Source organism: Pagrus major, chromosome 5, assembly GCF_040436345.1.
Source record: "Pagrus major chromosome 5, Pma_NU_1.0".
In the NCBI taxonomy this organism is placed as follows: Eukaryota; Metazoa; Chordata; class Actinopteri; order Spariformes; family Sparidae; genus Pagrus; species Pagrus major.
In genome coordinates, this window is record NC_133219.1 from 8,392,045 (window position 1) to 8,404,692 (window position 12,648).

The window sequence follows — 12,648 nt, forward strand, 5'->3', positions numbered from 1 at the left end:
TTTTTTTCTCTTGGTGGTTGTGCCCCCTCCTCCTCCTGAAAGTAGTCTCCCTGCTTGTCGCGCTGTCTCCGCCGGGCTGCGGTTGACTGTTTCTCTACGAATACTTCCCAAAGTGTGTTTCGGTCGCTGGAAAACGGGATTCGACCATTGTGATGAATATCTCCTTATTTTGGCACACATTCCGTCGTCCGATCGTTTGCTGTGGATCGAAGAGCGCTGGACCTATGCTGTAGCCTACTAACAGGGACGACTTCGTGTCGAAAAAGTTCAAGAATACATTTTTCCTCATAATCTGTCTGGATTGGTCCTGGGGGCGCCGATCCTGCGTGCCGAGTGAGGAGGGAGTGGGTTCAAAGCGGACTCGTACTTTGGATTTACGCACAGGAACCTTTTCCCCCAAACATCGTCAGTCGACACCATGTGTCTCTGATTAAGTCTCCGGGCTCAACTGTGGATTTAACCGGTGTATGATTTGTGTTGACTGTGCTGTCTCCCCCCAAAATTGCCGCAAAGCTGAGACTCGCACATCATCATGCATCGCTTCTTGGAGAAAATCTGCTGCAAAATTGAGGGAAGTGGAGAGGCAGCATGACTTGCGCTCTGGATTTCTTTGAATCTACATTCCATTCTCATATAATATCTTAATGCTGTTCCATTTTGGTTTACAAATATGATGAAATGGCAGCCCCGGAAGAAGGTGAGTCTGGCTTTATATGTTTTTTTTTTTTGTTGTTGTTGTTTTTGCAATTATGGCGATAAATAACGCGTCTGTGGTAGATCACAAGTTGGAAAGAAGGGTCTTGCTCACAGGCTGCTGCTCTTGCTATTCGTTTACTACAAATGTCAGAACCAACAGATACAGAACAGCGCTGTACTGAACTATGATTATAGAGGCTATAACGATAAATAAGTTTACAGTTTGATTTTTATCGCTGTTTTTACCTCATTTTCTCTCTGTCTGTTTAAATGATTATTAGAGAGACCGGAATCAGTTGCTGGGCACTGCACTGTATACTACCTATACTATACTTGCATAGTAATAGAGTAAAATGTGTTGCTGTGTTAATCTGTTACACTCTGGCCTGTGTTTTGTATGTTCTGGAGCCTCCAACAGTATCAACCAGGCCTACATTCTTTATCTGGACTAATCAAGACATCAGTGATTAATGTCTACTTCTTCAATATCTGGAGTTGTGAGACTTAACAGTGTTGAACCTGTGTCCTGTTTCAGAATAGAGCACAGCCTTTTGAGGTTTGACTATAAAGAGTGAATGAAACATTACACCTCAGCCATATTTTAACCAGAAAGTTTCAGAATGAACAGGCACCTCATCTTTTAGAGGAGAGGACTGAAACGTTTGTGTTGTTTCTTGTTTCCACAGTTAGACATTAGTTTTCTTAGATTGCAATTTTATTCAGCATGCCTTCTCCTGTTGCTCCAGTTTCGTAGCCTTGGAGTATTACAACATGGAAAATATGTGAAAATCATCCGGGGTCTATAAAAAATGGTAGCACTAAAATGCCTATGGTTAGGATTTTTACCAGCAGGGGGCACTTGTCTGACAAGAAGCAGCCTTGCAGAGTAGGTTTTACACTGGTGACAGAAAAATGAAAGGATGAGCAACACATTTCTTTCCTCTATTAAGCGTTTTGCATCATTCTAAACCTTCTTCCTCTCATAAAGACTGTGCAACTGCAGCATCAACATTTGCAGGATTTTCTTCCTTTGGGCTCAGATATTTCTGCCTTCTCAGCTGAGACATGATGATGGTGTTTTGTCTTCACACGAGTTACCAGTACCAGAAGAAGTGTAACCCCTACTACAGGCACTGGTAGTAGTGGAAACCCACTCTAATGTGTGTGATCTTTGCCATCTCTCTGCCAGAATTGATTTCTGTATGCCGTTTGTTCCACACCAAGTGTCATTAATGTGGATAATCTCATCCTGAAAGATGAGATGAAAGTAAATGATGGAAACCAAGCTCCTTAACGGCGAATTATCAGCAGAGAAAATAAAAGCCGTGAGCATGCCTTAATGATTTGTACAGCTGTGCAGTGTATCTGCCAGAATCATCCATGAGACCCCCCTTTGAGGACTAAAAGCCTTTCCTCACTGCAGGAATTGATTCCCAGCCACACTGCAGTCATATGTGCTCAACCTGAAAAAATCCAGAAAGTAACACTGTCCTTCACATGTAGATTCCCTTTTCATCACTTATTTAACTAAGGTGACTCATTTCAGTGGCTCTCATCAAGGAGGGAAATGGTTTTTCTGTGTGATGTTGATTAATTAACCTGTTGGTGATGCCAGATGCATAACCATGAACATGAGCACCTAGAGTAAAAAACACACAGAGCAGTCCATGATGGTTTAAATTGCTGTACACTTGTATGTGCATGCTTCTGACAATGTCCTTCACCGTAACTCAGGTTCAATGCCATCGATGTCCTCTGCTGTGATCACATATTGAACATGGCCTGCAGGAAAAAGGAATAAATACAGCCATTGTGCTCCACATTGTAAAGAAACTGATTTCTTTAGAATGCAGTGTTCTCTGTAGAAGGCGTGCACATATGAAATGTCGCAAAAGATCCTTGAATTTTCCCAGTGTGGCTTCTTATTTATCTGCTTTTCAATCTGTTGCCTTACTCCACTTCTAGTTCGGCGGGAATCAATAGAAAGTGTAGGAGAATCGAATTGATTCAGGCTGAGTGTCCTGTCCACCTCTTTATAATGGATTACACTAATGAGTCAAAATTCCAAATCTGTGATGTTGAAGAGAAGCGAGAGCAATTCCCCCAATGCTGCTGGCGGATAGCTTATCAGTTCTGGGAAGAGATGGAGAGTGAAATCTTTTTTCACAGGGGATTCGTGTGATTTACTTTCTTTTTCTGCAATTTTGGTGGAGCTGCTCAGACCGCCTGAGTTGATTCAGAAAGAGTGTCTATTACACAATGTTAAAATGTGGAAAAGGAGACATGTGAGTAAAGGCTGCCATAACATGGGTGTCTGATAATGGTCAGATAAGTCTGTCCAGAGACAATCAATGTTTTCAGGAGATATAGCTTTTTCCTGATGGGTTTAAAAGCCAAGTGCAACAATCCACAGGTAGCTCCTTTCCTTTTAAAGTGAAGAGACGCTTATTTTTAGTGTTTGTGAGGCCCAGGAATTCTAACATCACTCTTGCTGTGCCTGATGGCATAAATGGGGTAGCGGGCTGGGAGGTTAATGGGGCCTCAAAAATATGAACATTGCCTGTAGGTAACATTGAGTCAGGTAAGAGATGGCAGTGTGCCTTAAAGATATAATGTAACCTTTTTTAATTTAAAATGTCTAAAAATGACTACACCTTTGTTATATATTTCATTAGTTGTGTACTTATATTGTCCCAAATGATTTCATGAATGTTCAAACCCAGCTAACCCAAGGTAAAGGTGTGTTTCATTTAGTCGCCTGTTGCTATAACTTTTGGGGAAACACCGGATGATAGGCCAGAGAGTGAGGAAGGAAGTTGGTGAACGAGAGCTAAAGTAAGGGGGATAAAACTTTAATACAACCTCATCTGTGTACATTTCTGCCTGACTCACGTCTGATAGATTTCCATCAGCAATGATGGTTGTTTAATAATGAAGACAACAACTCCCATGATCCTACGCTATTTCGCAATATTGACGGACTACATCTTTTGTTTTCAGTGTTTTGACTGGGAGGCCACTAGTGGAAAAAAATGAATAGAATGAATGAAAGCCACTATGTTCAGAGAATTTAGAACCTGTGAGATTGTTGACTAACAAACACTGTTTTTTGTGTCTTCGTATATTGTGTTATGTGTGTACGTATGGGGACAGAGGGGCAGAAACATGGTCAACCGAGTACGTAAATGCAGATGCAATGCAGAAGCTTCAAGCTACGCAAGATAGATTTCACACGTTGCTGTGTTCTGGAGTTTGTCACCTGAAAATTGGAACACAACGCGAGCACGAGCTGCAATCTGAGCATTTCAAGTGATGGCTTACCAGTTTGAAGAAGCTCTGGCATATGCATTGGCATATTTATTATTCTTCTCTCCTTGTGGTCATGGAAACCCTCTGATTAACTCTTTTTCGTCCCTTTGAGGATTGACGTTTATACATCAACTTCTGCGTAACAGTGCATGTTGAATCATCACTGGGGACAGGTTGTACCCGCTGGACCAGGTGTTGTCATTTGTGGTCATGTACTTGCGTGGACACTGTTTCTACCCTGTTTCGGACATTAATTATTTACTCCAGTAGCTTGGCAAGTTTCTGCAAGACTTCTACCTGTCTGTATCAGACACTGAGGTCCGCTGTGGTTTTCCATGAATTTCTTTTTAGCAACAGCCGAAAAACATTCCATGGCTCTGTCTTTTGCTGCCAGATGTGTTTTTAAGTCATCATCACATATTATCTTGAGCAGAAGTACTCTCAACCTGTTAATATGTTGGGTGGTCTCATATTACGGAGCCAACCTCTGCATTCAGAGTTCACATTATGCCTGGCGGCGGTCTGACCAAGTCAGAAGGAAGGGACTGTTTGTTTTTGTGGATGTGCCAGATGTTTCTGTGGGTTCCACACAGTTGACAAGAAGCCTTCTCACCTGAGAGGGACAGGATGCTCTGCTCATGTTTCTGTGGCCAGACACACTGGGCGCTCAGACTTTACCATCAGCAGGCGCCCTCTTACATCTCTGACCATGTTCATTGGCTTTTCACCTCAGGGAGTTTCTCATGCTGCTTTTCCTCTTTGATTCGGTATTATTTATGAGCTCTGGTGGGGGAAAGGGCTATCTCTCCCCCCAGCGCTCCATCAGTCCATGTGACGTCTCCAGGCTGGCAGCAGCACAGCAGTTTTGGAATACATTTACAGCAAGGGAAAACCCGTCAGAATGTGAAGGCAAGCGCTAGAAGACACACATCTGAGGAGGGAAGAAAGCGGGCAAGGCTGTCGGTGGGGGAAGGAGTCGCTTGGGAGAACCTGAGACTGCTGGACAAAGATTGAGATACATCAGGGAACAAATGAATGGGGGCTAGATTGTACGATTGTAGGAAATAAGGAGATAGATGGGTGGATATTGAGGAGAAGAAATGGAATTGCTGTCGAGCTTTAGACTGATAGAATTTGAGATGGTTGGAATTCAACAAAGTGAGAGAAAATGGGAAGGGGTTGGAGGCTAGAGAATAAGATGGTGTAGGAGATTTGGAGTTTCGGAGTGAGAGGCCCTAGAGTGATGCAGCAGGGATAATTAATGATAGGGAGTGATAGCACCTGCTGTTCCTGATGCTGCGCTGTATTTACGGCCCAGCATGCCGAGCGGAACGGGATGCGGCTGCGTGGCCAGCCTCCTGGCCCATCCTCCTGGGATGGATAGGGGTGGGGGGCGGGGGATTGGCTCAGGTAAGGAGGGGGTTGCGTGGGGAACAGCGACTCAGCAATACAGTTGAAATTTATGTGCTGTACTCGCTCTGTTAATCCCAGTCCACCACCTCCCATTGGGAGAACTGGACAGAGATGGAGGACAGAAAGAAGGGCTCCCTGGAATCCAAGGCCTCCCTTGCTCTTTCTCTGACGCAGTGGTCTGCAGTACGCATAGGCTGCAGGCATATGCCCTGTAAGGCACTCTTGGGAGTCCACTGTCAAATACAACAGGAGAAACAATAGAGACAATAGTGACTGGGCTGTCCTGCTCCCATTTATCCTCATTGCTGGGACCTGCACATTTCACTGTGAGTGTGGAGATGGATTTTTGGATAGCAAGTGGTAAATGCAAAGATTGATTTATGTGTACAACAGTCCATTTGCAATGTGTTCCTCCAAGCCTCAGAGCACTCATTTCTGATTTGATTCAGCTTTCCTTTACCCCCCAGTGCTTCTGTTCGAGCAAATGGAGCTCTGTTTGAGTTTATTGAGGTCATTGTTCCAGGGGTGTGGTCGGCTGCTCTCAGGGCTCAGGAGGTGCCTGCCTCTGGGTGCCTCGGCAGGGAATAAAGCGGACCTGACTTGATGGACCACATCAATAGAACACATTTCCTTGTTCTATGAGGTGGAACAGTCCTCTGCAGGACTTAAGCTTTATTCTTTTCAGTCTTTTCCTTTGTTAAGCTTCTGTATTATGTACTCAGTCTTGCATATTATGAAGAGAGCCAGTGTTTCAGACTTAAGCTGGCTAAGATATGTTTTGAATATGGGCTGACAATGGCACAAGGGACACATCTCTTCAGCATATGGCCTGAAAAACATGCATACTTTTCTCAGTTTCACAACATTTATCAGACTACAGCTGCCAAGACCGCAGTTCCTACATTCCTTTGTAACTCCACACTGGACTGGTTCCAGTGGGTTGGGCGTAGTATCAGCTCTGTCTTCAGGCCCTGCAGCTGTCTCCATCCAACGCAGTGCTGTGTGTTGTGACAGATATTCACTGTTGGTGTGTTCTAAAGAAGGCCTGTGATCCAGCCTGGATGGAGACGTGTGAAGAGCATCACTAATACCACCCTGCCTCATGCTGACGCCCCTAAATCCCACTAATTCCATCTCTTCTTTTGTCAGAGATGGGATTCATAAGCCCTTCTTTGAAGGCTCAATTTTCCAGGAGTGTGTCCATGGCTTAGCTGTAGCCTGGACTAGACATTCCTTTCCCTGGATTGACGGTCCGGTCTGGCACCTGACTGGTCACTACAGTATCTAGTCGTGGAGTAGATTATTGATGACTATTGACCGTGAAAAAAATTGAGTCAATTAACCTCTGAATCTTCATGACCACTGCCCACTTGGATAAATGGCACGTAGTGCAATAGAATAGCAAACAAGATTAGTCTGAGTCTCGCTCCCTTTCAGTCTTAAAGGAGAAGGTGCTGTGCAATGTTTTTGCAGTCAAACAGTGTAGCAGAGACACACACAAACGGCCTTAGCAGAGTTCGTCTCCAGGGGTCACAGAAACAACAAAGCCCAGAGCAGATTGTTTTAGTTCCCCTTGCCGTCACTCTGGCCTGTCTGGCCCTGCCTCTCCTTACTTTTCCTGCCATGCTGAATGTGGCAAGGGTAGCTAAGAAAGCTTTTTTACTGCCAGCTGTAAAATCCTGCAGGAAGGAAGGGGAAATGGTGCCGAGCACGACCCACTGAGCCTTTTCCATCTGTCTCTTGAGGCTAGGTTTAGCTGCTGCTCCCTCTTGTAAGTTTTGGATTTATTTATATGAGGCTTATACTGGGATACTTATGTCAGGCATATGTTTATAGTTGGTAAGATATGTGGGCGAGGAGTGCTTCCATATACTCCGCAGGCTTGTCTCCTAAGGGAGATTCATGATTCCTGCACCCTTAACAAGGCAGACAGACAGGTGGTGACTGACAGGCACGCAGAGTAGATTCAGTAATGAGGATACAGAACAAACCTCCGTTGTCCACCCCCCCATGCCCCACCAACTCAAATCATCTCATAACTCAGATTTTATAATTTGAACTAGAGAATCTGTTGCATACTAATAGAGCCATAGCTACCTACAGTTTAATTCTGTCATTCCTTCCGACCCCCTCACTATGGCTCCTCTCTAACCCTTCTGTGTTCACCCCACCAATTTTACCTCCTGTTGTGCATGTTCTCATGGCTATTTGAGTCTAAAACCTTAAAGTGTTTAGTTTCTTTCTTTCTGCCACTCTCTGTAGCCTATTTCTGTGGATGTGCCTTGAACCTTAATGCACACTCCACTCTCCCAGCTCCTCTAAATTGCATTGCTGCCTTTCTTTAAAGATGTTGTGTTCAAAAAAGATGTGAAGGATCCTTTGGTGTGTCCATGAATATGTGTCAACTTGTTTATCCCACATGCTGTCTGTCTATGTGCTTTTTAAAATGCTCTTTTTTGCGTTTGTCTTAAAGTCTTGGAAAATGGCTTTCTTGACAAGTGAGCGATATCGTTATGTCAGATAGGACATGATTTATGGAAACTGTGCGACATTATCATCCATCAGAGATACAGAAATACTGTACCTTCTCCTTCTCTCTTCCAGCCTGCATGTAACTCCCCTCTTCCCCTCCTCTCTCTTGATCTATATTCCCGTGACTGGGGTCAGAGGCCACATTAGCGCATGTATTGTTCAGCAGTCTGGAGGGTGCTCCAGTTACCACTGTGAAATCTCAAGCATCAGCAGCTTCTTAGCTGTTTAAATATACTGTACAAGGCTGAACACTTCTGCAGGGGCTGGCCAGACACTACACAATGTCTACGGTGTGACGTTACATTATTTTAAGTAATGCCTGCCTTTATAGCCATGTAAAATGTGTTTGCCGCCTTCGCCACCTGTCTGGGTGTTCTTGGTGATGAAATCATGCTGAACAGAAACATGTTTAGTGCCATGAATGCTACTCTGTCTTCTGCAATAAAAATGGGTATATGCACTCATTCCAGCTGCTCCAATGAGGGCTGTAAAAAAAGATACATAATCACTCATTGGAACAAAAGACCGTAACTTGGCACACAACAGTTGGTGTAACGCTTCAGGTGTGAAATTACCCTCCCAATTTACATTTGGGAGTATGTGTTTGCCCTCTCCTCTTCCTCTTTCTATGAACAATGTTGTCTTTTTCAGTTGCAGAGAACTGCTGTAATAGTATTTTCCAGGTGTAATGCTGCAATAGAACAGTATAGTACAGCTGCCCCATTAGGTCTGGATGAAACTAAGGTACAGCTCAGGTGCTGACTCAAACTGCGCAGCCTTGTGGTATAATGAATGGATATATTATACTTTACAGACACTGACTGCTTCTCGTTTGTTGCTGCTCTGCAGTGCACAGTTCTACAACAGTGCCCTGGGGACATTATTGTAACATAGCCATGCTGGCTGGCATTTGGACATGTGAAATTATCCATGCCTGAGTCTTGTCAGTGAGCACGGCTGCATGTGTCCATCAGGCTCTGACCAGCAGCAGAAACCCTCAAACAGGCTAAGCTGCCTGCCTTTCGCAGCTCACAGCTGAACTTGCACACAGACTGCTTACCTGAAAGCATTGGGTTTTATTTTCTTCCAGACAACTGGGACATTGTATTATTTATAGCATTGCAGTGCACACAAGCTCAACAGCTATCAGCTTGAAATTCATATGAATTCATATTAGGTCCTCAAATGCTCTAGATCTGGTATAAGCTGAGCTGTTGACATTTACGCCAACAGATCTATTTCCCCCAGCTTTCTATCACTCATTCGACCATCCCTGCATTGTGCTGCTGTTGCTACCGTAGCTAACAGAGTAGGGCCTCAGGCAGAGCAGGTGCAGGCTGCTGTGATGGTGGCTCTTGTGACGCTCACACACATGCATGGGTACACTCGGGGGAGACGGCTTGGCTGTGGTACCACTCTCAGTAAAATGGCAGACCAGCATTGTTTGTTGGAGAGGAGGAAAAGCTCTGCGTTGTGGTCTAAGTCGAGAGTGAGCAGGTGTTTAGAAATTAAAGCAGTCCTCCACGTGCCAACGTGCTCTTGGTCCCTAATGAACAATTCAAATCTGTTGACAATGTTGGGTGTTTCGCTGCCAGTTGGTGTTTTGAAGTGTGTCTTTTTGGCTGCATGTTAAAACTCTAATTTAATAAGTTGGTTTGTCCCTGTTGCTGTGATTCTGTAGTCGATGAAATTACACAATTCGAGGCCTTAATCAATAGAAATTTTACCCAACTGCTCAACTTAGATGCATTGTTGTTGGTAAGATATACAATATGCTGTTCATCAGGAAAATATATTTCCCTGTCATTCTCATGGATGGGGGCAATATATATCAGTATTAGATGGTTATCGTGATATGAGGCTATACCTAAGATTTTGATATTGAACTTACCAGAATATTCTAGTTAGTGTACCCACTTAGTCAATATATTCACATTACTGATGATTATTTATCAAAACATCTTGTTAATTTACCAGTAGACATCCTTACAATATTGATACTGTATCAATATTGAAGTACTTTTTCAAAAATGTTGATATTTGATTTTGTCGTGAGATATTTATTGTGTATCACATAACCTAAAAATATTGCCGTCTATTTTTATCACCCAGCCTTACTCGTGGATTAATAGACTGAATCACCATGACGTGGCACTGACAACAACAGTCACTTTCAGGTAGAAAACTGGCAGTTGATTTGCATTGCTAAGATATGTGAAATCGGCAAACTTGTTTGTATCTGTTGTCATTTTCAGCCGTAACTGTAACTTTTAAAGATATGTATGTAAAACACGGTAGTCCAGACAATCTGACATTTCTGCTGTGCTTATTTTATCCACTGTGTTGCCTTGCATCTTTGACATCAACACAACAAAAACTAACTGCTAGTTTTGGGTAAACTTAGCTGTAAATTTTTTTAGTCTGGCCCAACAGATAAATTAGGTCTCCAACCTAACGGCAGTCAATGTGTTGTTATTAATGCGATATGAAAGCATCAAACATGCGTTTTAGATTAATTAGATTTATACATTTTGAAATAACATCATGAAAAAATACAGTTAAATAGTATGTAAGATGGTGCATGAAACAGGGGTTTTCTACCCAGATGTTATTGTAAACAAACATTGTGATTCGGTCTGTAGTTGTTTCCTGAGGAATGGAACTTTGGATAATGTCAAAGTCACAGTGTGGAGACACAGTTTGACATGTAATCTCTTGCACTTCTTCTTTCAGCTGAGTCTGTCCTCTCTCTAGTTTTTGTTCATTCTGTGCTTTGTTCAGAAAAAATAAAAACTGACTTGACATTTGAAATGGATTTCTAATCAAAGTGAGAGACAAATGTAATGGCTGCGTGATTGAGCTGTCAGTCTGATGACTGTCTGCGAGACAGCTTTCATAAAATACTTTGAATTCTTTATGTCTACAGGAGTAATAATTAGAAAGTGTTGAAACACGCTGAACAAAGACAAAGTCGCTGATCAATGTGTGGCATTTAGGGTGCAGCTTTTCCTCATTGCACAGATACATGTTTTGGATGTAAATTGAGTTTGTCAGTCTTCTGAGCACTGTGTGGCAACCAGACAGATGGACTGACAGGTTGACAGATAATAGAGATGCGAATGTGGCGGGCGACACTCCTTCAGAGACACCTCTTTGACTGTTATCACAACCACTTGTCCCCACTCCCATAGAGAGAGACTCATTTAATTCCCTGCCCTCGCTTCCTGCAACGACGGAAACTGTCGCCCTCGCACAGGAACTGCTCGTCTCAGGAAATATACACAAAATGGCACGAGACAAAAAGATGTTTTTCAACCTCTCATCCAGTTCGAGTTCTGTTAACATCAGCTATTGATGCACATGCTCAGTTGTCTCCATCAGGGCACATTTTTAAGTGCTTTCCTGTTTGGGAAATTAGCGTCAAATGATCTTGTTTGAGTGCCCGTCTCTTCTTGGCTTGTGTGATGGTGATACCCGGGGGATTTGTGAGAGGATTCAGATCGGAGGTTGTTGAGAGGAGGGGGAGTTCTGAAACCTGATTAGAATATGGTTTGAGTTAATTAACTAAGATTTTTTTTAATTCCATCTATCTTTTTGTAATCTAATTACAGATGGTGGTTTTCCAGTTCCTATCAAATGAAAATGTAACTGGTCCCTTGAGGAAGTGAAGAGGGTGTGTGTGTGTGGAGGGGGGGTAGAGGCGAGAAATGAGACCCCACCCAGCGGCCCACCCACCTCCTGGTCTCATCCTCTCAAAGCTGTGCTGAGGAGTTAACAGATGTGATGTCAGCAATCAGAAAGCTTTGTCTGTCAGTCTGCAGTGCTTGGATTATTCTAACCGCCTTGTAACTGCCACTATGTCTGTCGAAGTTGCTGTAGGTGTCTCATTATTAAATGAATTTAGAATAAACATGCAGTGTTACAGAAAACAATGACCTGGTTTCCTCACGTGTCTTCAGACAACTAACACCTCACCTCATGTGTTGCTCTCTGTAGGCGACAATGCACACACACGTGACTAGATGAACATGCATTGCATCATGCTTTTGTTATAAAGGAGAATGATGAAAGCGTTGTGATTAGATAATGTAACAGAGCTGTGGCAAATGGTGGGCTGTGGAGTATTTCAGCTGCAGTGTGGACCCCAGACATAATTGCGAACAGATGGCGGAGGACCTCACATATTCGTTTCTGTCGTCCCTCCTTTGTTCTGCCTGCTTCTTCCAACTTCTTTTACATCTTCCTCTCAAACTTCTCTGAGTGCGGCGAACTTCTTCGTGCTGACAATCTCTTTTGTTTCTGCTTGTTGCATATCTGAGCAGCTCTTGTCATAGAAGCTGATTGGAAAGATCAAGAGCCGCTCTTCAACTCCATTCTCTTTGTAAAAGAGACGTTAAAGGCCAAAAATGCAATTCAAGCACTTCTGTCTACCCTCAGAGATGACACTCATATTAATGCCAACGTCTTGCTTTCCTGTCTCACATCTTCTTCTTCCTTTTTTCTCTCTGTCTAAATTCAAAACCCCTCTCCTCTCTCCATCTACCTCTGCATATCATCTGTTCTCCATCTTTATGTCTCTTAGGAAGAAACAGCCTTTAGCTGTAAATTGGCCCATTTCTCACATTTCATTTCTGAAAGTTGAGGCAGGTGGAGATGAGTGGGGGGAGAACCTGCTAGGCCAGCACATTGGTAGAACTG

General features: G+C 43.3%; 1 protein-coding gene across 2 annotated transcripts in view; it reads left to right on the forward strand.

Moving 5' to 3' along the window:
* Nucleotides 1–12,648, forward strand: part of LOC140995808 (tetratricopeptide repeat protein 28-like) — a 202,408-nt gene that overhangs the window by 69,676 nt on the left and 120,084 nt on the right. Inside the window, exon 1 of one of the 2 annotated variants that reach the window (XM_073465918.1) lies at nucleotides 587–697. The exons of the other annotated variant lie outside the window; for it this stretch is intronic. Within the exon in view, the coding sequence (XP_073322019.1) occupies nucleotides 671–697 (27 nt within the window). The 5' untranslated portion in view covers nucleotides 587–670. Of the gene's footprint in view, nucleotides 1–586; nucleotides 698–12,648 lie in introns of those variants that run through there. 2 annotated transcript variants of the gene reach the window in all.